At 46.2% G+C, this 25952-nt stretch overlaps 2 protein-coding genes across 6 annotated transcripts in view; one reads left to right on the forward strand and one right to left on the reverse strand.

Annotated features, from left to right (window-relative positions):
* ZDHHC13 (zinc finger DHHC-type palmitoyltransferase 13) overlaps positions 1–6799 on the forward strand; it is a 50106-nt gene extending 43307 nt beyond the window's left edge. For all 3 annotated transcript variants that reach the window (XM_039236722.1, XM_039236723.1, XM_039236724.1), the window contains 2 exons: positions 3723–3820; positions 6379–6799. In XM_039236722.1, coding sequence (XP_039092653.1) covers positions 3723–3820; positions 6379–6517 — 237 coding nt within the window. In that variant the 3' untranslated portion in view covers positions 6518–6799. The remainder of the gene's footprint in view (positions 1–3722; positions 3821–6378) is intronic.
* Positions 6800–15707: 8908 nt separating this feature from the next.
* CSRP3 (cysteine and glycine rich protein 3) lies at positions 15708–25304 on the reverse strand. 3 transcript variants are annotated; one of them, XM_039236796.1, is made up of 6 exons: positions 25193–25304; positions 20576–20744; positions 19546–19562; positions 18735–18826; positions 17481–17574; positions 15708–15916 (listed from the first exon to the last, which is right to left on the reverse strand). In XM_039236796.1, exons 1-6 carry the CDS (start codon positions 25302–25304, stop codon positions 15840–15842), a joined length of 561 nt encoding a protein of 186 aa, XP_039092727.1. In that variant the 3' UTR covers positions 15708–15839. The 3 variants fall into 3 exon arrangements, with proteins under 3 accessions (XP_039092727.1, XP_039092726.1, XP_039092725.1); XM_039236795.1 differs by having other exon boundaries at positions 18717–18826; XM_039236794.1 differs by lacking the exon at positions 19546–19562 and having other exon boundaries at positions 18717–18849.
* Between the last annotated feature and the right edge of the window lie 648 nt (positions 25305–25952).

The raw sequence follows: 25952 nt of genomic DNA on the forward strand, positions 1-25952 counted from the left end.
TATTTCTCTTCTGGAAAGCCTTTGGGTAAAATTTCCAATACACTGTAATAAGGTAGAAAGACTGGAATATTTCATCAGAAGGCTTTTGGGTCCTAGGTCCACCTCTGTCGCTTACTCTCTGGGTCGGGGCCTGTCATTTGACTCTTGAATTTCCAGGTCCTTGTCTGTAGAATGGGGTTGATAATGCTGCTCTCACAGGATTGTGTACAGGTTAGAGTAGTAAGTTGTTAGCTTGGCCCTAGGAATGATCTAATCTGACCTTTTTATTTTACGGATAGAGGTAGAGAGAGGTGACTTGCTCAAGGTCACCCAGTGACTGGCAAAATCAGAACTGGAAACTTAGGTCTGCTGACAGTCTCATTCAAAGATGTTTTCATCATACAGTAAATCATATAGTATGTGAAAGCATGATGTAAACTATAAAGCATTGTGCAGATGTGACATGATTATCTTCTCTCACTTTTTCCAACCCTGTTTGTTATCCTGATTATTGTCCTGTGCTTAAATGGGTAGAAGTGGGGAGGAAATGCAAGATCCCTCACTAACCACAGGATATGCTCATTACACTTTTAGGGAAGGTCATGGCTATTAGTAAGTTCACGCCCCAGGGCAGTAGCCACATTCAGCTTCTGAAGAAGCTACTGTCCCTTGCCTGCTGCCTTCCTTCCCCTATGAGCACAACCTAATTCTCATTGTTGCTGTGGCCTGTGCTTGTGGAATGGGCAGCCGCGGTCAGTCTGTGCCAGTTACTGTGAGCCCTCGCACGATTAGAGCATTACTCCTCAAAAGCAGAGTGCATTCCACTTTTACAGGGAAGTAACCAGTTCTACAGTAATAATTACAAAGTGATAAAGACAGACAAAGGGAACACGTGCTAAGGAAAGGAATGAAGCTGGTGACACTGACTGAACTGAGGCTTCTGAATGATCATCTTAGTCTCCTGCCCCTCTGGCATCAATAGGCTCAGGCAGAAAGAATGAGTGTTAGCATCAATTATTAATATTAACTACTATCTTTTTTTTTTTAATGTTTTATTTATTTCTAGGTGAGAGAGAGAGACAGTGTGAGCAGAGAAGGGTCAGAGAGAGAGCGAGACACAGACTCTGAAACAGGCTCCAGGCCTTGAGCTGGCAGTCAGCACAGAGCCCGACGCGGGGCTCGAACCCACGAACCATGAGATCATGACCTAAGGGAAAGTCAGACGCTTAACTGACTAAGTCACCCAGGCGCCCCAAATATTAACTACTATCTTGTACGACACCTAATATTTATATGTTTTACATATTCCAGAGCACTTTCGTATCCATTCCCTGACAAACATTTGAGGGGCAGATTGTGCCCAAGTAGTGTCTCCATTCTAGAGACAAGAAAACTAAGCCCATGAGATGTTGAGTGCCTTGATTTTGTCCATGAGGGTGGTGAGAGGTAGAAGTAGATGTAGAACCCAAGATTTGAGGCATCGATTCTTTTTTTTTTTTTTTTAATTTAATGTTTTATTTATTTCTAGGGGAGAGAGAGAGAGAGAGACACAGTGTGAGCAGGGGAGGGTCAGAGAGAGAGGGAGTGACAGACTCTGAAACAGGCTCCAGGCTCTGAGCTGGCAGTCAGCACAGAGCCTGACGCAGGGCTCGAACCCACGAACCACGAGATCATGACCTAAGTGAAAGTCGGACGCTTAACCGACTAAGCCACCCAGGCGCCCCTTGAGGCATCGATTCTAATTCTCGTTCTTCTTTCCTGGAGTCTTAGGACAAGTATAGTATATGTGAGATTATAATATCAATTTTTTAAAGAAACCTTAATTTTTTTTTAATGCTTCTAAGACAGGAGAATGGACTCAAAGTTTTAGATAGTTTTCAAATACAGGAATTCAGAGTAATGCTGTTTTCTTTAAAAAAATTTTTTTTAAATGTTTATTTTTGAAGGAGAGAGAGACAGAGTGTGAGCAGGGGAGGGACAGGGAGACACAGAATCTGAAGTGGGCTCCAGGCTCCGAGCTGTCAGCACAGACACAGCCCGACGTGGGCCTCGAACTCACAAACCGCAAGATCATGATCTGAGATGAGGTCGGACGCTTAACCGACTGACCCACCCAAGCTCTCCTAGCAATGTTGTTTTCTTAATAAACAAAACAATTTGTTGGAAGCCTTTCATTTGATGACTGCTCTGGTGAGTCATGGGTTTGGCTATAATAAGTCAGACTGAGCATGTAGTCCGTGGTGAGGACCATGAACTTCATTCTCACACTGACTGAGGTGTCTGTCTCAGTTCTGCCACTTTCTAAGCTGTGTGACCTTGGACCAGTTACTTTACCTCCAGAAACCTCTGCACTGTGTGTTATACTTTCTATAATTTATTTTTTATACTCTACATCCAAGATAGCACATAGTGCAGCCGTGATTTCAGGAGTAGACTCCTTAATGCCCCTTACCCATTTAGCCCATGCCCCCTCCCACAACCCCTCCAGCAACCCTCTGTTTGTTCTCTATATGCACTGGGTATTTTAAATCTATGATGTTAAGTCCTTAAGCAGTCTGATGAGGGAGGATGGTGTGATAATCTCTGTTTTAGGATAAGGAACTTGATGTTTGAGTTGTTTTGAGGATTAAATGGAGTAACTCAGTGAATAGTAGTGGTTTTAATGATTTGGGAGGGTTTTTTTTTTTTTTTTAATGTTTATTTTGAGAGAGAGTGTGTGAGCGAGTGGGGGAGGTGTAGAATCTGCTCCCAAGCAGAACCCTATGCGGGGCTCGATCCTATGAACTATGAGATCATGACCTGAGCCGAAATCAGGAGTTGACTGCTTACCCGACTGAGCCACCCAGGCATCTCAGTGATTTGGGAGGTTTTTTTTTTGTTTTTTTTTTTTTTAAGCTTATTTATTTATTTTGAGAGAGACAGAGAGTGCGAGTAGAGTAGGGGCAGAAGAGAGGGAGAGGGAGAATGTCAAGCTGACTCCACGCTGTCAGTGCAGAGCCCATGCGGGGCTCAAATCAGGAAGCCATGAGATTATGACCTGAGCTGAAATCAGGAGTCAGATACTTAACCGGCTGAGCCACCCAGGTGCTCCAAATTTGGGAGTTTTCAAGTTATCTTAATTCTTACCCGTTCCCAAATTATGGATTTAAAAGTTCTTCACTTCAGAACATGTAAATGTTCTTTAACTTTTTCATTTGGCCCTTTCCAAAGAACTACTAAGAAGCATACACAAGGTGAGATAACTGCTGTAATGCTGACCTTACATTGTTTTATTCATCTACAAGTCGCATGCTAAATGTGTTGAGAGCCTAAACAAGGTGGTAAGCCATGGCTTGAGTCACTAAAGCAATTCTTTCACGACTGTGCTTTTTTGAAGATTAATGAAAATCAGTAAAAAAAAAAAAAAGAAAAAAATAAATGCTCAGGGGCACCTCGCTGGCTCAGCCAGAAGAATGTGTGACTCTTCATTTGGGGTCATGAGTTTGAGCCCCACATTGGGTGTAGAGATTACTTAAAAATAAATAAATAAACTTGAAAAAAATGCTCAGCTACTAGATTTACATAGGGGAGTCTCATTTAGACTGCGGAATTGTTGTCAGTCTCACAGTGATCTTGCTTAGACGGCTGGGGGACACCGTATTTGACGGGACACTGAATGTTTCCTTCTGTCCCGTGATGCACTAAGAGAGATGGAGCCTTGACGTGGTGGTATGTTTCACGTACCTTCCAACCTTCTTTTGCAGATTGCTTTCCTGGGCCTGACCTCACACGAGAAAAGCAGCCTACTAAAACAGAGCAGGCATATGAAACAGGCATTGTCCCTCAGGAGGACCCCATACAAGTAAGTCCTGTGTGCTTTGGCCACTGGGTCCTGGGGAGGGTGCTAGCCTAACTGTTGGCTTCCCAGCCTGCTGCCACCACCCAGGCCATGCCGCTCTCCTCTAGCTTGAACCTCTTATTTCTTGGAAGCGCTTGGAGGTAAGTGGGGAGGTCATGAGCCCCAAGGTGGTAAGAATTTGGGACTCAGTCTACTGGACTCGGCACAAATAGTTAAGTGACTTTGAAGTTTTGCCAAAGTGGGGAATCTCTTTAGTCAGGGCACATGGTCACGAGATTGCGTGTTGCTGGCATGAAGTCAGTGTGAGATAGTGGAGCACGTGGCCGAGAATTCCAGCCACAGAGCTCTCTGCAGAAAGCATTAGATTGTGAACTTTGCCAAGATTTTCAACCTGCCTTTCTCTCACCAGTAATTCTTTGTTTTTTATAGTTTATTTTTGAGAGAGGGCGGGGGGGAGGGGCAGAGAGAGAGGGAGACACAGAATCTGAAACAGGCTCCAGGCTCTGAGCTGTCAGCACAGAACCCAACGTGGGGCTCAAACCCATGAACTGAGACCATGACCTGAGCCGAAGTTGGATGCTTAACCGACTGAGCCACCAGGCGCCCCACCAGTAATTCTTTTAGCCCTGTGTTTAATGTGCCCGTCCACGTCAGGGAGAAACTAGTGTTTCAGGTTTGGGGTATGCTTTCCCAAGAGCAGTGGTATAAAACCTGTCCTCAGTGGAAAATGAGTGTGTTTGTAGGAAGCCTGTCATCTTATGGCATGAACAATCAGGCTTTGAAGCTTATCTTCCTGTCATATATATCAGGGTCTTGGAAGCCAGGAGTGCTGTAGAGGTGACCCTGAGCCCTCTGGGGATCTCACGCTCACTGCATATCTCATGAGCAGTCTATTTTAAAGCACACTTATGGTACAAGATGAAACTGTTAGGCTGTTAGACGAGGAAATCTGCCCGGGACAGGACTATGATCTGTGTCTAGAGAGGAGAGCAGGTGACTCCATTGGGAAGAAATGGCTGCGGTGGTGGAAGGTGGACAGTGGTGTTAGGCCCGTGATGATCGTCTCAGACTGACAGTGATCGTGAAGTCCTTTCTAAGGAGTTTAACCAGAGGAATAGATGCTTACTCCCCTGAAGCATGGAAGCCTCTGTGACAGAGGTGGAATTTTCTGCTGAGCCTTGAAAAATGCGTAGTGGGGCCGATGGAGGACAGAAGGGCATCTCAAGCCCCAGAGAAGGGTCTGGATGAAGGGCCTGAGATGAGAGAGCTGGGGCGTGTTTGGGAATTGCTGAGTAATGGCAACAGGAGCTGGAGGACCTAATGGCAAAGCCTTAGAGCCGCCGCTGTGAATGTCACTTCCAAAAACCTGCCCAGGTGGAAGATTTGTCTTGTCTGTCTTACCCCGAATTCCTTTCCCTCCTTAACCAGCCCTGGTCTTCCTAGGAGTGGAGATGGTCCTGTCCTGACCAGTGTCACAGCAGCGGCAGGTTCGCGGCCATCCTCAGGCACAGATGTGTTTTAGTGTATAGGGTTTGGGTTTTGATAAGGTTCTTGGAAGACTAGATCGTGTCCTATAGGTAAGATTAATCAGAAGGCGCACCCTCCCTTTGTCTGGAATTGCCATCTTCTAGTAATTTGTCAAAATGACCAGGGAAGGAGGAGAGGCCCCCACCACGTGTTCTCTAGGCCTTTTAGACCATGTGGAGTTGTCACGTATGTGTGATTGGTCAGAAAGGTGATGTTGTAGACATCAGGGGAATGGGCCACAAACGTTACCATGGCACAACTGCAGGGGCCTGCAGTGTCACCCTGTGCTCTGTTGGCATTGTCGTAAACCGGGAAGTTGAGGGAAGATTCTTGCCAAGAGAACTAATGTACATACTGAGCACATCAAGCACTCTAAGAGCTGAGATAGCTTCCTGAAGGAAAACAATCAGAAAAAGAAGGAAGCCAAGGAGAAAGGTGTTTGGGTTCAACTGCAGTGCCCTCCTGCTCCACCCAGAGAAGCACACCTTGTGAGAACCAGTGGAAAGGAGCCTGAGCTGCTGGGACTTATCCCCTCAGAGTTCATGGTATCAGAGGTATAAAAAAGGACAAAAGACCTCTGGACTATTAAAAAAAAAAAAAAAAAGCATTAATTGGAAGGAATTGAGATAGGGCTATATCTAACTTAGAGTATTTAAGAAAAAAAATCATCTTGTTGACTATACTGTTTCTGGCCTGCCTGGCCTTTGAAATAATCAAAATCTGAATCCGGGCCATGGGAATGGAAAGAAGGAAACTTCTTGATGGCAGCCATGATTCCAGTGAGTGGGGGACTCAGGAGGAAATTCAGTTGCTGGGCAGGAGTCAGAGAATCTCATCATAGGGATCCAGGCCCAGAAATGGAACTGTAATGTCCTGTAAGCCAGGGAGTGGTCTGATTCCCCTCTGGATTCCTGCAGAATCTTCAAAGGACGTTGTATATTGTAAAGTCTCAGTGAATATTTATGGTTCGGATGAATGTTTGTCAAAAGCAAACAGGAAATGTAGTAAAATGTGTTCTCTTCCTTCCTTGGCAGCCTTGGGTTCACACAGAACCTTGCAGATTTCTTTAAGTGTGGCTGCTTTGGCTTGGTGAAGCCCTGTGCGGTAGACTGGACGACCCAGTACACCATGGTCTTCCACCCAGCCAAGGAGAAAGTCCTTCGCTCCGTATGAAGAAAAGCGACCCCAGACTCTCACTCTGATCTGATTGTGTTTCTGTTGATGTCCTCTGGTCTACAAGTGAGTGAAGGTTAAGAGTTCACCCAAGCCCCACAGAAAACGCAGGTGGTTTGTAAAGCTATTTGGTAAAAACAGAAGTTCTCCAGAAAGGCACTACACTTTTAGATTTAGCAAGATGGACTGTTCCTGAACAATCCTGGCAGACATCTGAAAAAACTTTTATATTTTTCACAGGAAAATACAAGTTACTTTTCTTTTGCGATAATATTCACGAATTATGGATAAAATGTAGTATTTTGAATACTTTATTGGTTGTTTCAAAATAGTACTATTCTTTAAACTTGTAATTTTTGATAAATTATTTGTTTTACCTATAAATATGTAAAAAATATTTAAATAGAAGTACCTGTTTTGCTTTCACACTTAATAAATTTTTTTTTTTGTAGTTGAGATTTCATTTCTGACACTTAACTTTTTCAGAATCTTAAATTGAGAAAAGGTGTCTGTAGGGCATAAAGAAATGGGTTCACAGTTCCAAGAATGAGTTGAGCTCACTATTAACACCAGTAAGCAAGATTTAATTTTCCATCTTACTTAGAAGATTGAACAGAGGAGGACTTCAAGATTAATTACTGGTTTTACTTAATACCCTCAAAATATTGGCCTAATGTGATTGTAATTGCTAATTTCCCTTGTTCTGGAGGAAAAACAAATTCCACTGTAACTCTTGGTGTTTTATATAAATGCCCCTGGGCATGGCTCCTTCCTACTGAAAACCCTTCCTTAAGGCTCCCCTTGCTCTTGGGGTAAAGGCTGAACTTCTCATCATGACCTACAAGACCTTGAATAATATAACCTTATTTTTGTTTCCCAGTCTTGCTCTGGACCACGCTTTGTACTAGCTACACTGACCTTTCAGTTTTTCAAGGATCCTTTCTCCTTTTTTCTACAGAGCACAGAGCCTTTGCAGATAAGGAAACTAACACCTTAAGAAGTTTGTGTCTTCTCCAAGGTCACTTAGATACTAAGGGGGGTAACCACTCTAGAGTTCTGGTCACCTTAATATTATCAGACACATGTGTGTTCAATAAATGTTTTAATTTGTTGAATGAAGGGTTTTTAAGCAGGATATGATATGATTGTAATTGTTTGAAGACTCTGATTCTCAGTGGGGGGACAGAAGGACTTTCTCAAGCTGTAGCCTTTCCCTATCTCTTCAAACTTTACCAAGTATATATTCTCAAATTGTGGTCCATACACCATTTAATCAGAATTATAGGGATGGAGCAGGGGCTTACTTGTTTAAAATTCAAATTCCTCGCCTCATACCTTCCAAACGGCTGTATGCCAGTGCTTCTAAGTGATATATGACAAGGAAAGCACATTTCATTAATTTTTAAATTATTCCACAGATATTTATTGAGCGCCATGATAGATCTTTTAGGCCATAAAAAATTTGATTGGGCATACTAATCACAGAGCTTGCAATCTAGAAGGAAAGGTAAGATGAATGAAATTATAGTATAACATAGAAAATATTAAAAGCCATAAGAAAAGCACAGACAAAATATTGTTAGAGTTTAGAGGTTGGAGAGAGCCTCACTAGAAGTGATAAGAGAAGTGTTAATAGACAATAAGGCATTAGAAAGGGCCTTTCAATTTACTTTGGAAATACAGAGTTGGAAGTGAAAGGCATTCTCATGTAGAGAACCCGCCGAGTGCAGACAATGGGAGAGTCTGAAGTATAGTTAGAACCTTGACAGCTGGGTCTTTAGGGTGTTTGAAAGGGGGGTTTGGGTAGTAAATTGGAATGGCTGATTGGAAATCCATCACCAGGGGCCTTGAATGTTTTTAAGTGAGCAATAGGGGCTGTTTCTTTACTCATTTGTCAGTAAAAAGTCCTTGAAAAGGTTGTGGATAGCGGGCATCTCCAATTCCCGTCTGCCCATCCTCCTCTTAAACTCACTTAAGCAGTCAGGCTTTCACCCCTGCCCTCTGTGGAAACTGCTCAGCCGCACTTGACAGTGACCACTCCGTCTTCCCAAATACACTCCTCCCGTGGCCTTCACGAGACAGCACCCCTGAGTTTCCTTTTAATCCCACCGGTTGCTCTTGAGATCTCCAAGTCTCCTTTGCTGTTTTCCATGCCCTGCCGTTTAATGTTGGAATGTCTCAGTGGCCAGTTCTTGAACTTCCTGTCCTTTATCTAAACTTACTTCTTCCTTGATAATCTCATCTAGTTGTGTGATTGTGTATACGATCCGTGTGCCAAAATGCCCCAGATTTTTAACTCTAGTTCAGACTCTTTCTCCAACTCTATCCTCTTAAATAAATGTCTAATAGACATCTTAACATGTCCAAAGTTGAAACTGAACTTCTAATTTCCATCCTACCCTCACTCTCACAAATAAAAAATAAAGAATTAAATAAAACATATAGTATATTTAAAGATAAAATAGGGGCACCTGGGTGGCTCAGTCGGTTAAGTGTCAGACTTTTTGGCTCAGGTCTTGATCTTGCAGTTTACGGGTTCGAGTCCCGTGTCAGGCTCTGTGCTGACAGCTCGGGGCCTGGAGCCTGTTTCAGATTCTGTGTCTCCCTCTCTCTTTGTGCACCTCTCCTGCTCATGCGCTCGCTCCCTCTCACTCTCAGAAATAAGTAAACATTAAAAAAATTTTTTTGAAGATAAAATAAATAAAAAGTAAACAACGCTGTTCCCTACCCTCAGTCTTCTCCATATCAGTTGATTGGAACTCCATCCTTTCAATTACCCAATGTCAAAACTTTAGAATTGTTTCTTGATGATTCTTTTTCTCTCGTAATACACCAGATTGAGATTTCTTTGAGAAATCCTGTGGACTCCATCTTGAGAATGCATCCAGAATTGAATGCTTCTGGCCACCATTGCTGCTATAGTTCTGAGTTACCATCACCTCTTGCCTGGATTACTATGGCCTCCTTATTTGGTCTCCCTGCTTCCACCCTTACCCTGCTATAAGCAGCCAGAGTGATCCTTATAAAAGACAAATTGAATCTTATTGCTTCTCTGCTTAGAACCCTCCAGTGGCTCTTGAGTTCACCAGTGGCCTGCAAGGCCTGGCAGGGTATGACCACTTCTGCTTTCCCTCTTGCTGATGCCTATCCACCTGCTAGGCGTGCTTCTTTCTCAAGCCTTTCCCTGCTGTTCCCTGCCTGACATGTTCTTTCCCCAGATATCCATGGGGCTAAATGCCTTTTCTCTGAGCTTTTTTCCAAATGCCAACTTCTCAATGAGGCCTATGCTCACCAACGTCTGGAAAGGTGGAACATTTTTTCCTTGACCTATTCCTCCTCTTTACCCTACTCTGCATTTTTTCCCTAGCACTTACTGCCTTTTAACGTATTATGTAATATGTCTGCTGCATTACTGCCTCCTTCCCCAACCCATTAGGATAGCAGGTCCCTGAGAGATTTTTGTTTTGTTCACTGATGCATCCCAGGTACCTAGAATATTGCCTAGCACATAGTATGTGTTTCATGAATATTTGAATTAATCTGTTGCATGAGTTTGTTGAACAAATTGAGGGGATTTTAAGCAGCACATGATGTGATCAGAGTTGTTTCTGAGGACTGATTCTCAACTGGGAGAACACAAGGATTTTTTTAAGTTCTGTCTTCCTGTCTGTTCTCACCAAACCCTGTCAAGTGAGTATTCTCAAATTGTGGTCCATAGACCATTTGCATCAGAATAATGGGCCTGCAGTGGTGATGGGGTGGTGCCCAAGGATCACTTGTTTAAAATTCAAATTCCTCTTCTCAGATTTTCCAGATTATTCTCTGAAAAGTGAGTCTTAGAATCTGAGTTTGTATCAGGTTCCCCAAACGGTTCTTACATGCACATACTACAGTTTGAGAATCATTTACTTAAGGACTCTTACCCTTACCATCTGACTGTGACTTTTTCCTCAGCTACATGTTGGTGTGAAAGTTTAAAAAAATTAAAAGTTTTGAGGGGCGCCTGGGTGGCTCAGTCAGTTAAGCGTCCGACTTCGGCTCAGGTCATGGTCACACGGTTCGTGGGTTCGAGCCCCGCATGAGGCTCTGTGCTGACAGCTAGCTCAGAGCCTGGAGCCTGCTTCGAATTCTGTGTCTCCCTCTCTCTCTGACCCTCCCCTGCTCACGCTGTCTCTCTCTCTCTCTCAGAAATAAATAAAACATTAAAAAAATAACTTTAAAAAAATTAAAAGTTTGAGAGTCAGTGTTTTATAGCTAGGCACCCTGGCTTTGAATCCTGGATATGCCAATTATAAGTGACTTTTACCTCTGAACAAATGACTTCCCTATATAATGCTTCCGCTTCCTCATTTTTATCAAGTGGATAATGATAGTATATATCCCAAATGTTGTTATGAGGATTAAATATGTTAATAACATATAAAGTGCTTAGAATTATACTTGACACATAATAAGTGCTCAGTAAATGCTATTAATTCAGAAATCTTTGGAAAATTGGCTAGAAGTAAGGAAATGTGCCAAATTCACCTTTCCATACCCTGTGTTGTATGTTCTGGGACTAGCATTCTAAAAACTACAATTTCCTGGTCAGCTGATTTTCCGTAAGTTTTACAGATAGAGGAGGAAGGGAGGAGACACTTAACTCCACTTTTCTTGCCAGCTGTTCCTCTCAGTGTTGTTCCTACAGTGGCCTTGAACCCTGATGATGACAATTGGAACCATGTCTAGCTTTCCTCCTGCTGTTCCCCAGCCACCTCCATGGCCTCCCTTAGAAGCCCCAGCAGTCACCAGGCAGGGCTGGCTGCTCAGAGGTCTGACTGCTGGCCCTGGGCAACCTGTCCTGGGCAATCTCTTCTCTTTGTCTTCCCCAGCCCAACACTTAGTGACTGCTTCCTGCAGTTCTTACTTCTGTGCTACGGCAGGGTGTTCCTCTTTACTTTCTGAAAAAGATTAGCACCTGCTTGATCAATTCTATTATTTTCTCTCTATTCAAACAAAACACGAACTGTTTTTCTGACCAGGCTCTGACGAATATAGAACATTAGAGACAAGCCTTGTATAATGGTCCAGGCAAGATGTAATGAAGGCCCAGATGACTGACTGAATGTAAGGGGAAGAGAAGGGAGAGTCGAGGATGACTTTGAACCCAGTGAATGAGCGGGTGGCAGTGCTCTTCTGAAAAGTAAGAAAAACTGTGTGGGGCAGACTAGGTGATGAGTCTGGTGGTTGGGGCCTACTGAGTTTGAGGCATTGCAGGGTATGCAATGGAAAAGTCTAGAAGACAGCTGTAAAGAGACCAGGGCATGAATGGAAGTCATGAGCACGGATGGATGAGGTTGTCGCAGGAGAGAGGGAGAAAACGGAGATGAAAATGGAACCCTTTCCATTTTCCAACTCCCCTAGTTGCCCTCCTGAAATGGTAAGATCAATTCTAAAAAGAGACCAAAGTTGACAACCAATGCGAAGAAACAAAAGGTATAGGGGTGGGGGAGAGAAACCTGTCCTCGAGGCCTCTAAATTAGGGTGCCCCATTTCTTTGTTTTCCCCGGCCCACTCGTGGCTGCTTCCTGCATTTATCAGCTCTGTGCTAAGGACAGGAACACAGCCTTCCAGAACATGGATTTGGGGAGCTGGAGAAGAGGAGGAGGCCACTGGGAGGAGTCGGGGATAATCAACGAGAGCACAGTGGCATAGAATTCAAGAAGAATTCATTTCGAAGAGGGAGGAGTCACTTGTCAGGAGCTGAGGAGAGGTTGAGAAGAACAATTGAGGAAAGACGGGGCTTGCGGTCTGGAAGTTTCCGGTGGGCTCTGCAGAGCAGTGGCGGCCGGCGTGGGCTGGGCAGCTGGGAGGGCACCTGAGAGCCAAATGCGCAGGCAGTAAGGACTACGTGGAGCAGAGTCTTAGTTTGGCTTTGAAAGGAGAGGGGAGAAGGCACAGGTTTGGGCTTGTCTGCAGGGGCCACGGAGACGTGACGGTTCCTCTGTGATGCCCCCGGTGACTTAACAGACTGGCTGGGCACTGAACAGTGAGAAGTGGGCAATCTTGGCTACAGCACAGCTGGTATTACAGCCGGGGGTATTGTAGTCACGGGGGTTAATAACAGTCAACGGGGCTTAATAACCCCCCGCCCCAACCTCACTGGCTTAACACAGCATAAGGACTATTTCCCCCTCTCGTGACAGTCCGTGTAGCTGTTTGCAGATACTCTTCCGTGCAGGGACCCGAGCTCCCTCCCAGCTAGTGGTTCCACCATTTCCAGGGCCTCAGTGTCCCCTGGCCCTTCTGAATCCACAGGTGTGGAAAGAGAATGGGGACTCTCCTGCATGTCTTGGGGACCAGGCCTCCATCGGCCAAACTCAGTCCCGTGTCCCAATCAGTGGTCGAGGAGCCGGAAGATATAGTAGGACAGTGTTCAGGAAGCAGAGGGGAAACAAAACGCCCGCTAAACCACAATAAGGCCCTTTCTTGGTTTTGCTTTGTTTTTTCATTCCTAAACTCCTTCGCTCCACATATAATAATCACTCCTTTTATTTTCTAGCAGAATGTGCATTTAGTCCAGCCTACACTCTCCCACTTCACTCCCTCAACACATGTTTCGTGCGTGCCTACTGTTTGTCGAGCACTGTGAATACAGGCATGTCGCAGTCTAACAAGGAAGCAGATGGGAATTCAAAATTTCACTGTAATGAGTGCAGTGCTTTGCCAATTATGTATCAGCTGTGGGAACACAGAGGTGGATTAATTCTGTGCAGGAAATTTGGGAAAGATTCTGCAGAAAAGATGGCACTTGACCCGTGACTTGATTCTAGGAGTTCGCCAGGCTAAGAAGTTGGGTTAGGTGGTGAAAATGGAGGGGCTTCCCTCTTCTGGATGTTTTAGGCAAAACGAGCAGCATTAGCAAAAGCATGATGGGGTCGGGTACTTGGCATATTTGGAAAGCCTTTGAGTGTAGCTGGAGCTCATCTGGAAGAGAGGGTCTAAAGCTAAGTTGAAGGTTAAGTCCGAGGCCAACTTGTGAAAGTCCTTATGTGACATACTGTTATGGGCTGAACCGTGTCCTCCCTCTTGCCCCCACATTTATATGTTGAAGTCCTAACCCCCAGAACCTCAGAACATTATTGTGTTCGGAGATGGGGTCTTTACAAAGGTAATTAGTTAAATGAGGCCTTTCAGGCTTCCTAATCCAACATGAATGGTGTCCTTATAAGAGGAAATTAGGACACAGACATGCACAGAGGGAGGGCCATGTGATGACAGGGAGAAGGCGGCCATATACAAGCCAAGGAGAGAGGCCTCAGAAACCAACTCTGCTGGGGCGCCTGGGTGGCTCAGTCGGTTAAGTGTCCAACTTTGGCTCAGGTCATGATCTCACGGTTTATGGGTTCGAGCCCCGCGGCAGGCTCTGTGCCGACAGCTAGCTCAGAGCCTGGAGCCTGCTTCTGATTCTGTGTCTCCCTCTCTCTCTGACCCTCCCCTACTCATGCTGAGTTTCTCTCTCTCAGAAATAAATAAAACATAAAAAAAAAAAAAAAGAAAAAAAAGAAAAGAAACCAACTCTGCTGACCCCTTGATCTCAGACTTCTAGCCGCTGGAAGTGTGAAAATGTAATTTCCATTGTTTGAGCCACCGGCCCTTGGTGCTTTGTTATGGAAGCCCTAACTGACTAATACATGTACCACAGGGTAGGTATGGAGGGGTGTATTCTAGAGACTTAGAGAAGTCAGAATCACGGAGGCTTGGGGAGTGCGGCAAGGGAGGGTGCGGGAGAGGGCAAAGCTAAGGAAGACTCAAGATTTTAGCTCCGTCTCCAAGGTGGCTGGTAACCAGGAGAGTGGTGGAGGAGCAGGCCGCCCTGCGCGGTGCTCACTTCACGTGTGAGTCAGCCCTCTGCAAGCCCGGAGGTCCCTAGTGGACGGACTTCCTAGCTGAGGCCCGGTACTATATTGCTTCTAAAGTCCATGCAGGTTAAAGGGGACTTGATTTAGTTAATTCAGTTTATGCCTGGTGTTATTGATTGACTGGCTTTGATGGGCTCTCCATACACCTCTGGCCAGAAGCTTACAAGGGAAAAATAAATGCCCTTTGCTACCTTCCCCCAAGAACGTAAAATGTATACTGTTTCCACCCTCGAGTCCTTTTGGTGGAACTCAACGGCTCAATGACCCCTGCAAGGGTCTCTGGGCATGTAAAACATTATCTCTTTGAAAGTGGAACGGGGCACAGCCTCTGCCAGCCACCCCCCACCCTTTGTTTCTCTGAGCCATGCCAACCAAATAGAGAAAATGATGAGACGTAATTGCTTCTGAAGCATCCAAAAACTAGTAAATAAATAATAAAGTCAGTGCAGGGCTTTGTCTATGACGGTACATGAGCAACCCTGAATTAGTGCTCCTTTTAAAGGAAGGCTTCCTGGGACTTGGAGTGTAGATAAACCCATGGTTTAGTCTAGCTTTTCTTTTGCGCTCGTTTCCTCCAAATCATTCAGAATTGCACGGTGGTGGGAGAAATGAGGTGGTGGTTAAAAGCGGAGGCCCGAGAAAATACGCACAGTCGGGCCGCTGAAAACTTGCTGAGGAGGCACAGAGATATTTTTAATTGGCTGCATTTCATCAGCAAGGCCGGCGATTTGACGTAGGAGAGGTTTTCAGAAAATTGCCAAACCCTAGGGAATTGTCCCAGAATCAAAGAAAATCCTCCTCCCGTTGTGTATAACACGGAAGCCCACTCCACATTTTGTTGCCATTTCTGGGTTTTCACGAGAGGTGTGAGATTGCAAAGCCGACAATAGGACAAAAGGACCGCCTCTTCAGCAGTTTTCTTAGTTTTGATTTTCCTTCTAGAATTTGCTCTCCTGTCGCCTGCTTCCTCTGGAAGCCCGTCTCCTTCTCTGTTGGTAAGGAGTAAGAAGCTCAATGGACAGGTTCTGGAAGCCTGCTTCCCTTTGCCTTGTGTTCCTCCTCCTCAGGCCTTCCTCAGTTGACATCAAGATTCATTACATTGTTTGCAGTGAGTTTTTAGAAACACCTCTCTCTTTTCTGAAAATCTCCCTCTATTTGAAAGGAAAGAGCCAGAGACACACAAGGTACCGCTAAAATATTTATTTATTGCCTCTCCCACCCTGGGTATGTAACAACGCATTTGTTATAGGTTAGACTTTTAATGCTTTCTTCCAAAGGTGTCTTCTAACTTTGGGTAAAGACTACAATCGCTTCTGAGGAGAAATACTGCCCGACCTCAACGAGAGGATGTTCGGGGGAGAGTTTCCGCCTGGCAGGGTTACATGGAAATGCTTGAGGCCCGTGGAAGTATGTCACACTCTTCACTCTTTCTTCTCCACCTGATGTGTTAGGCCTCCAAACCCAATACCCGTAGGGCCAAAGTTTTTGGCATAGCAAACTGAACGAGAGGGAGGAGAGGGGAGAGAGAAGGGGTTGGTTAGACCATGTTTGCACTTCCCTGTGCCTGGACACAGTTTTTCACCCATGAGTGACGTCCTTGTGATAAATGTATTCGTAAGTTAACTTTTAAGTATATTGAACTATATTTAATTTAGATCCGCCGGTCAACATTGTTCACACTTCTGGGCACTTAGGCCGAAGTGTTCACAGACGTTTTCTCGTGTGAGTCAACACGATTGGGGCCATGATTGCCTGCCCAGGCTCGTCCCCTCCTGCTGCTGCGTCCCTCCTGACACTGCGGGCATGCGGAACCACTCGCGGTCCCTGGCGTGCCCCCACAAAAACCCACAGTCACCCTTCAAGACCCTCCGGGGACTCATCTTCAGAGAAGCCTTCCCTAACGCCCCAAGCGGGTCACTTCCCTCCTTGTGTGCTACTGTTAGAGCTTTTTTTCACTTGGCCATGCAATTCTTTGTCTGCGTGCTCATCTCTCTGCTGGCTGCAGCAACATTTTAGGGGTTTTAGCCTGGGTATGCTGAGGACCCTGTGTGTCCTCCACTGGCCGGAGGAGGCACCCCCCCCCCCCCGTTGGGTAGAGCGTTCGTTCGCATTCTGTCTCACCGAGGGAGCAAAGTTGGGGCACCCTGCAGTCTTGTTAGTAATGTCCTCCCTCTTCCCCTCTCCCATTGCTCCCCTCCATTCCAACACACACGCTTGGAGACCTTGAGACACCATCATTACGTGACAGGGTGGGAGGACCCCACTGAGAAACAGTAGGCCTAGGAGAATGGAGGACACGTTGGCCTTGGCCCTGATGCATCCCTTCCTTTGCATAGCATCGGAGAAGAGCCAACCCCTTCTACGTCTCCACAAGACAAAGGGATTGTGGAGGCATCTGGGGGCAGGGCCGTGAGGGCCAGAAGGAAAATTCGTTGTCAGTTCTGTCCCTGTGATCACTGGGTGATAATGCAACATTAGAAACAAATGTCAGGAAGGAAGGAGGGAGAGAAGGGGGCGTGGAGTGAGGGAGGAAGGAGGGAAAGCAGAGAGAGGAGGGAGGGAAGGAAGGAAGGAAATAGATCTCAATAAACTAAGGAGAGGTCAAACTCTCTAAACTAATAATCTATTATTTAAATCTAATAAACTAAAGAGAGTTCATCCTTCCCTAGTCACCCCGAACCAGCACCCAGGGAGATAGAGGTGTTTGGATTTTCAGAAGGGACTGTGATACTGTTTACCCAGGCCTGTGGCCTCTTCTAGGACCTGAGTCAGGGCTCTGTTTCCTCCTCATCCTCTCTGCCCCCAGGCACCCAGCTGCCCCGAACCACTGAGCGTCTGCAAGGATCCGGTCCCCCCACATGCTCCAACGGAGGGGACCAGAGCTGGGGCAGGGAGGAGTCATCTTGCCCTTAGGTGGGTGGTTTTCCTCCCCATCCTGAGAGCTCAGACCCCGCTCAGGCTGAGAAGCCATGCCCCCTGGCAGACACAAGCCTCCCGGCTGCACACAGCTTACCCTCCAAGGACCCTCCCTGGGAAAACATCTCCAGGGAGTCCCCGCTCACCTTTGCAGTAAAGTTCCCCATCTTTGTCAGTGACATTCGTGGACTCTAGACTCTTCCCACAGATGGCGCAGCGAAAGCAGGTCTTGTGCCAAGGCTGATGGGTGCACGAGAGCAGGAGAGTTACATTAGCGGGGGGGCGGGGACAGCCTATTCTGTGTCCGTGTGAAACCCCCTGGCCAGCAGCATATAGAGGAGTGCCACAGTCCAAACCGTTGGCGTGTGTAATAGGCCCCAGAACAATTTTCCCAGGGATTTGGAGAAAATGAGATGGGAGCGGCCAGCAATTCTCAGAACCCCTAAAAATATATTTATCAAAATGATTACCATATGTGTTCCTTCAGAACAGACTAAATAGAAAAGGGCTATTCCCTTCTAGAAGATCAAGGAATAGAGAGGGGGCAGTGGGTAACATTTACATTGAATAGAAAGTTAAGGAAGAAAAGAAGTGAAGAAATGAGGCAAATAGACAGGTAATTCTATTCACTTGATCTCTGTATATTTCTGCTGGAAGAGAGTTGCGTGGCCTGGATCACTGGAAGATGGCCTCCTGCACACCTGCATGTCCACCAGGCATGGCCTCGGGGTCCTCCATCTTTAAGTGGCCAGTCTTGGAGTGGAGACTGGCTTCATATTTGAAGTCAGACACTCTCCATGGCTCTTCTTTCCATCTACCCTGAACTGCTTTAGTATGAACCTCTTTTTTCCCCTCCTTCAGGCCCAAACCCTTTGGTGAATCCCCTGAAACCAGAGCTTGCAGAGGCAGTGTGCATAACTGTCCTGGACACTGGATGACTCCTCCGATTGCCAGGACGCTTGTGAGCAAGGACGCTTCTTGCTGCTGTGAGGTGTCTGTTCTATCCATCAGGGGTGATGCCAGCGGCAGATTGAGTTATGCGGTGGTGATGAGCTCGCAGGGCTCATAGCTCTGGAAGGAGTGTGGACACCGAAGGGCAAGGGGCTTGTACAACTTTGTATCTCCAGAGCTCTAGCTGGGTGCCTCCCACCTAGTGGGCTTAGGCTTGTTGTATCGAATTTCACCAGTTCTAGTTTTCAGGGGCTCTGCAGAGTGACCCTCACAGCCCAGGAAAGTGGGTGAGGATGGGTGGCTCCTAACGCAGCTCCGCGGAGCAGAGGAGAACGAAGGTCTGGCTCCCACCTGCTCACAGCTCCTGCTTTCCCCTCTTAGCCCTCCTGACTGACGTGCTGCACGTGAGCAAGCCCCATTTGGCTCCTTACCTTGCCACCTCCCATCACCTTCTCAGCAGCATAGACTGACTTTCCGCATCGAGGGCACTTCTCGGACTCTCCGAACTTTGCGGTGAACTTGGAAGGGTTGCTGGTGGTGGCTGAGCGTGCTGGCTTTGGGGACCTGGTCGAGATAGACAACATGAATGAAACCTTTAGACCTTGTGGGAAAAGAGTACTTAGCTGTGGGACCTTAAGCAAGTTATTTAACTTGTCTGTGCCTCAGACTCCTCCTCTGGAAAACGGGGCTAATCATGGTGCCTTCCTCAGGGTTGCTGAGAGGGTTTAACGAGGGGACCTGAGCAAAGCACTTAGAAGTCGGAGTGTCTCCTGGCATTTAGCAAGGAGAAACAAGCCTAGCTCTAATTGGCTTACATCTGTCCTTTCTGTTATAAAACACTTGGCTAGCATTCCCTGTGTGTTTGCTTCTATTGTCATGTTATAATTGCTGCTACTGTTTACATATTTCTGTACCACCTTGAAGCCCACTGGTCTGCTTTATGGAGTGAGTTGTGGAAACATTATAGAGCAAGATGGGGTCCTGACAGTTGATGGCAAACAAACCATGGTCCATTAAACTGATGCATTCCCTGTCACGGTTCATGTTGCCATCCTGCATCCAAAGGTCACCTGTCTCCATGTGAGCAACGTCCAAGATGGAAGCACAGTAACCCACCCCCTTGCTTCTGTGTCTTTTGGCGTTTACTTGTGCATTTATCACTTGCATCTCGCCATACCTTCTAGGGTAGGCAGGTCTAGTTGGAAGAGGGTGAAGGTATGAGGGGTAACTGCCCAAGGTTAGGCAGCTCGTTATCGGAGCTGGGGCGAAACCCAGGTCTGCAGACTCTTGTTTCTCTTTGTGCAGTATTACAAAAAAGCCCTAGCGGAGAAGAGTGAGCTTCGGACAATGTGCGGCAGAGAATGGGGTTGGTGTCATCTTTCTTCATTAAGTGGTGTCCAGTTGGGATTAAGTAATGAGAAAAATGTAAACAACAACTCCTACATGCCTGCATTTTCCCAGGCTCTACCATGGGCTACTGAAGGGGCCAGATGACTCTTCAGATGGTCTAACTGCTGCTCTCTGGGGGAGGCCCTCCATGGGCCACTGCCTCAGTGGGGGTAGGCCTTTCTGTCTAGTCCCACTGCAGAGCTGAGTCCGGGTACCAGCTGGCCAGACAGCAGCTGCGTGCCAGTGGCTGTCAGTCTGTACTCAGTTCCAGGCTGGAACTCAGCGTGATCAACGAGACGTTAGAACAGCCTGATAGATGGAGGTTGGACAGTGTGATATCGCAGCTTCCTTTGATAATATTGGGGGGGATCCTCAGTGCTGGATTGTCAACAAGGGAGACCCACAGAACAGTCATAATTGATTGTTTACTCCTGAGGCACACTACCCTCCCTGCAGACCCCCCTGCCTGTGATGTGGATATTAGTCATCTTACAACCCTAAGGGAAGAAGTCTTTTAGTGATGAGCACGCAGAGAATGGCCGTTGCTTTCCTGCCATATTTATGTGATTTACACAGAAATGCCCGAAGGGGAAGAGAAGAGACTCCATGCAGTTTAGCAAAGGTCAAACAATGGAACATCTGTACTTTCCAGGATTTCTCTTAACATGCAAACCAAGAGCCATGGTGTAAAAGTAATTGCCCTTTAGAAAGGAAGATAATTTGAAGAGAGTCTTCGGAGAGATGACACATTGTTAAAACTTGGTCAGACCGAGTATTCTGATTGTTAGCCAGTCAACAATGGAGTCCATTCTCCCACTTCCAGAAAACGTTGCTATGGGAACGAAATGAACTGTCCTGATAGCTGGGGCTCTACTGGGCTGGGAGAAGCGGTGTCACTCACTGTTGGAACTGGAGGCCCAGGTGTTCGCCTGTGTCCGTGCTGAGGCAGCCGGCGCCTTGTCCGTACCCGATCCCCTTGGGGCCATACCTGCGCCCATAGCAGACCTTACAGTAGATCTCCGACTCATGAGCTGCGACCGTGGTGCTGTCGAGAGCCTTCCTGCAGGCCACTGCCGAGGAAGGGACAGTCAGGGGGCTGGGGCCGAGGCTCTTTCCCCTTTCCCTCCATGCTCAGGGCCAAGGGACCCAGCAAGAGGGGCCCTCTGGCCAAGAGCACAACTTCCATTCCTCACCAGAGCACCTTGAACCATGGATTCCAAAGCAGCCCTGATTTCACAGATGAGGAAACTGGGGAACAGAGAAGCGACATAATGTGTCCAGTGGAACCAGCTAGAAAGAAGGGGAGGCCAGTATCGGAACCAGGCGTGTGGCTTGGGCTAGTTAAGAATATTGTCCCTGAATCCGAGCAGCCTAAATTCCTGAGTGGGTAACCTCACGTGACATCAGGGAAGTGTGTGCGTGTGCTTGTGGGGGTGAGGAGGGGATAAGGCACCGAGACAGGGGATGAACTTATTTTTTTCTTAATAATATCAGAATCGGGAATGAGCAGTTTCTGTACTTACCGTGGCCTTTGAGGAGCACTGTGATATTCAAGGGGACAATTACCACTGAGGCTACTTTTGATCCAGGTCCGGAAGCGGGATGGGGGGGGGGGGGTTGGGGGTGGTGAAGAGGTAGACCTGTCTCATAGACCCTGAGGCTTTTACTGGCTGAAGTCCCCAGTCACTATATATTACCTAATATAAAGTGTCCCCCATGATATGAAGTATATAAGGCAAGCTCCCATTTTTCCAAAAAGAAGATACATTTAAAAAGTGGGGTTTTTTTGCCAATTTGCAAAAAAATAAACTTTTAAGGATGCAAATGATAGTGTTAACTACCTACTTATAATATTTAATTTAATAATAGAGATCAATAATATATGGATTCGGAGAGGTTACTTTTTTCTAATCTCACACAAATTCAGGAAAAAACAGTATCCAGATTCTTCCTCTGCATCCTCACCATCAGCATTTCCTTATCACCGGTGTCTTTCTGAGGCAGTGACTCAGCTCTGCAAGCTTACCATTCCTGTGTGGTCTTTGAGAGTCAGCCCTGGTTGTACCTGAGCCCAGGCTGTCACCTGGAAATTGTAGCTCAACTAGAAATTCCTATTAGCATAACAACTGGGCAGCTTTAAAAAAAATATGTAGGATTTCCACAACTTAACAACTCGCTGTTACTGCGCTGTAAAGGTTGATCCTTAAAGGTTGTTTATGGTGGTATTTATTCACCGCTTGTAATAGTGAGGCCATCGCCCAAAGACAGGTAAGACTCGTGCATTCAGTTTATTTGCCTCCTTTGTTTTTTTGTTTTTGGCCAAGTGACCTTTATAAGCAGTCAACCATTGAATGAGGTTGTTTCAGGGTAATATGCTTTCCTCAAATAGCATTTTATGTAAAAACATCATAGAATTGAATAAGAGAGTGGGGGAAGACAAGGTTGTAGATGAGGGGTTGGTGGTTGTGTGGACGCAAAACAAACGTAAGTAAATACATTAAACAATTAAGTCAACATCGTGTGTGTTAAAAATTCTCTGTAAAAAGCAAGAAAAGCTGAGAGACTGTCCTATAGCATAAGATACTTTATAAGGCTTTAAACACAAGGCAAACTCTTTTTATGAGAAATAAATTTTGGAGAAAAATGCCTTCTATTTGGGCATATAACATATACCTTTCTCCAACCTTCTTGTTGCTATCAGCTTCCAGTCTCCAGAAAAACGTCTCTAGAACATTGATGTTCTAGACTCTGACTTCCTTGAGGGCAACACTTATTTTACTATCCTCAGAACATACTATGGGGCCTAGCCTGGAGTTAGTCCTCTGTAAGCATTGGTTGAATGAATGAATGAATGAATGAATGGATGAGTAAGTGAATGAAGGCCTCCATGCATGAGTGAATGATAGTCAGTGACTTGTCCATGATTATATGGCAGTAAGTTGCAGATGGCCTCAGGTCCACTGCCCCCTGCCCCAGTTCTCATCCCCAGCACTCCAGGACTGGGTACGCCCCATCATGCCCGGGGCCTCTCTATAGTCGCTCCCTGGCCCCTGGCCAGCTCTCACACACAGGCAGAGTGGAGCTGTGGTGGCCACTGCTGCAGCCCCTGACCACCGTGTATGTGACGTGTTCTGAGTGCAAAATTCAGAACACTTAATACAAACAAAAAAGATTTCAAACACTTAGTACAAACAAAAAAGAATGTAAAATATCCCATTAATAATTTGTATATTGATTACGTGTAGAAACACGATGTTTGGGCATATTCACTTAAATGAAATGTTTTGAAATTAATTTCACTTCGGGGCGCCTGGGTGGCTTAGTCGGTTAAGGGTCCGACTTTTGCTTAGGTCATGATCTCGCGGTTCGTGGGTTCGAGCCCCGCGTCGGGCTCTGTGCTGACTGCCAGCTCGGAGCCTGGAGCCTATTTCAGAGTCTGTGTCTCCCTCTCTCTGACCCTCCCCTGCTCACTCTGTCTCCCTCTCCCTCTCTCTCCTAGAAATAAAATATTTAAAAAAAAAGAAATTATTTTCACTTCTTTACGCCTTTCAAAAAACATGCCTACTAGAAAAGTTAAATTTGTATATGTGGCTTGCATTATATTTCTTTTGGACAGCCTTGGTAAGGAGGATTAAGATTTGTCTAGGAGTTTGGAGAACACTGGCCAGGGGACAAGCTAAGGTAGCCTCTGCCTTTCTGAAGCCTGTTTACGACAACTACAGGTTGGCCTGTAGACAGGCAAGTCCCGGGATGGTAATCTAGAACAGCGTGCTCCTCTGCAGGACCCTTCTGTCCACTCCTACTGAAACATGTACTGCTCAGATCCTCAGCCCGCCCATGAGTTCTAAGGGAAATATCAAATGGTGAAAAGGGACACACCAGCAAATGCTCAAATCCCTTCTACCGTGGCTCCATTGAATAGGGCATCCACCTGCTACCCGAGGACAAGACACCCCTGACCATGGAAAGCTTTCCTACCATGTCTTGTTCTCCTTCAGATACTGAAGTTGGGAGAATAGAGGCCTCATCAAGAACCCCAGTTTCCATCTTGGGACAACATGTTATGGTGGGTACTATCATCTCCATTTTATGGATGGGGGAATTAAGGCTCACAGAGGTGAAATCACTTGGCCAAGGTCATGCAGTTAGTCCCCAGCAGAGCCCAGACCGCAATCCTAGTCATTTTTAGTCTAATTCTAGTATCTTTCCGTTATTCCCAATGCCTGCTCTTGTTAAAAGCTCTAGCTGTTTTTGAGCAAAATCTAGAAGGTTATGGAAGGAACCCTTGAGCAATGACTTCTAGATGATTATAATAATGATGATGAATCTGAGGGACGTGTGTGATGACTTAAAAATAATTACCCATCACTAGAGCTCAAAGCTTATTAGTAAATCCACCAACCCAGTCCCTCAGAGCCATGCTGACCCCTACTCTTCGATGACAATTCTGTTTGCCATGGAAGGTAAGAGATAATGGAAACTCTGGAAGCAGATAAAACCTGACTGTTTTTGGCAGCTTAAGGACGAAGTATCTCCACGCTTTAACAGATGGAGCCCAATCCTTGAAGTTCCATTTGAAACAGTTTGGGGCAGTGTGACACCTTGTGGCCACTGGGCTAAAATCATGGGGATGGTGTGGGGGGAACATGTGGGGAGGGAGTGTGCCAAACGTCTAGCAAAACTAGCCCTTAAGCCAGACCTACTGGAGGGAGGCAAGGAAGGTAAGTGGTCAAAGACTGTTCTCCTAGAACTGGACTAATGGTTGGAAACCCTAGAATGAAGTCATGTTGAGGGGACTGGACTGGAGGTCTGAAGGTATAGGTTCTGCTTCTAGTTCTGCTGCACGTTCTTGTGACCCAGGCTTAGAGATGAGAAATGATCTGTCCAAAGTCACAGGTCAGGCAAAGCCAGACTCCCGTGGACCCCAGGGTTTGTACCCCACCCCCCAGCTGTGACACTGTGCATCTGTGTCCAGCAGGTGATGGTAGAGGTTCCCTTTGTCACGCCACTGGTGTCCACGCCCCAAACTCCTCCCGTTTGGACTATTACAGAATTGGCAGATGGTGCCCCTCACCTGACACAGGTTCTTTCTTAGGAAAGACCAGTGGCAGCTGGCTTCAGGGACACTGACCAGTGGAGCAACACAGAACCAAACCCACGCTGGCTTCAGATAAGCGATAGCTGCCTTTCTTTGCCAAGTCACACTGTAAATGTTGCCACTGGGTCAAGTTTTTCACCATGATGGCAGCAGCAGACCAGCATGTTCTGACTTTGGCGAGAGCTGGGCAAGTTCTCTGAGCTGGGCAAGTTATTGGTGAGAGGGTGCTCAGGAGAACACCATCCCTTTAGGTGGGGCCCCAAGGTGATATTTCTAATAAGTTCTCAGGTGATGCTGTGCTGCTGGTCCCGGGACCAGACCCTGAGGACCACCTACATACAGTATTTGTGGCTAAATGTGAACTTTGAAATAAATGCCCTCTGGATGCCGAGGGGCCCTTGTGGTGTTCACCCAACTCACTGCAGTGGAAGCAGGTCTTGTGGAAACTCCTTCCATTGCACTGGATTTCTTCCGCGTGGTAGACCGTCTTTTCGCAAGCGCCACATTTCGCTCCTCCACCCCAGTTTGGCATCTTGAAGATTTTCTGACCAAGGTCAAGTCTAACAGGATATAAAGCAAACACCCTAAATGTAGGCACACTCAGGAGTGAACCAACGCCTAGCAGTACTGTGTTCTCAAGACCAGGACCTAGCTCTAGTGTGTTTGGTGGTTCGTTCGTTCATTCATTCGTTCATTCATTCACTCACTCACTCATTCATTCATTCATTCATTCATTCATTCATTCATCCACACATTCATTCAGCAAGTAGTTACTTGTGTCCACATCATTGAATAAGCTCAGACACTCAGATGGCCCTTTACTTTACTACGTTAGGACTCAGTTTCCTCGTCTGTTAAATTTTAGTAGCACCTGCCCCTAGGGTTCTTGGAAAGAATAGATGAGCTGATTTTATGTATATAAAATTACACTAAATTTGTATATATACAAATATTAAGTATTTTTTTAATCAAAGGTTTTAAACATTATTCCATCAGTAGTGGGACTAATCTATGAAAATGGTGTTACCTTCTTATCCAGCTCGGTGCTTCTCCAGTCATGTCAGATCTTGCTACTATTCAGATGCTGGTTTGGTAGATGTGGGAGAGGCAGGAAATTCTGTGTTTCTAACAGTCTCCAGGCAGTGCTGATGCTACTGATGGAGACCATGCCTTGGGTAGC

The sequence above is a fragment of the Hyaena hyaena genome, unplaced genomic scaffold (genome assembly GCF_003009895.1).
Source record: "Hyaena hyaena isolate Hyena2069 unplaced genomic scaffold, ASM300989v1 scaffold_116, whole genome shotgun sequence".
NCBI classification, from domain to species: Eukaryota; Metazoa; Chordata; class Mammalia; order Carnivora; family Hyaenidae; genus Hyaena; species Hyaena hyaena.

Coding starts and splice junctions, on each gene's coding strand:
- CSRP3 (XM_039236794.1), bottom strand. CDS start 25,304: ATGCCAAACTGGGGTGGAGGAGCGAAATGTGGCGCTTGCGAAAAGACG. Junction 18,850..20,575: donor CTGGGCCTCCAGTTCCAACA/GTGAGTGACACC, acceptor TATCTCGACCAG/GTCCCCAAAGCCAGCACGCT. Junction 17,575..18,716: donor AGGTGATGGGAGGTGGCAAG/GTAAGGAGCCAA, acceptor TGCACCCATCAG/CCTTGGCACAAGACCTGCTT.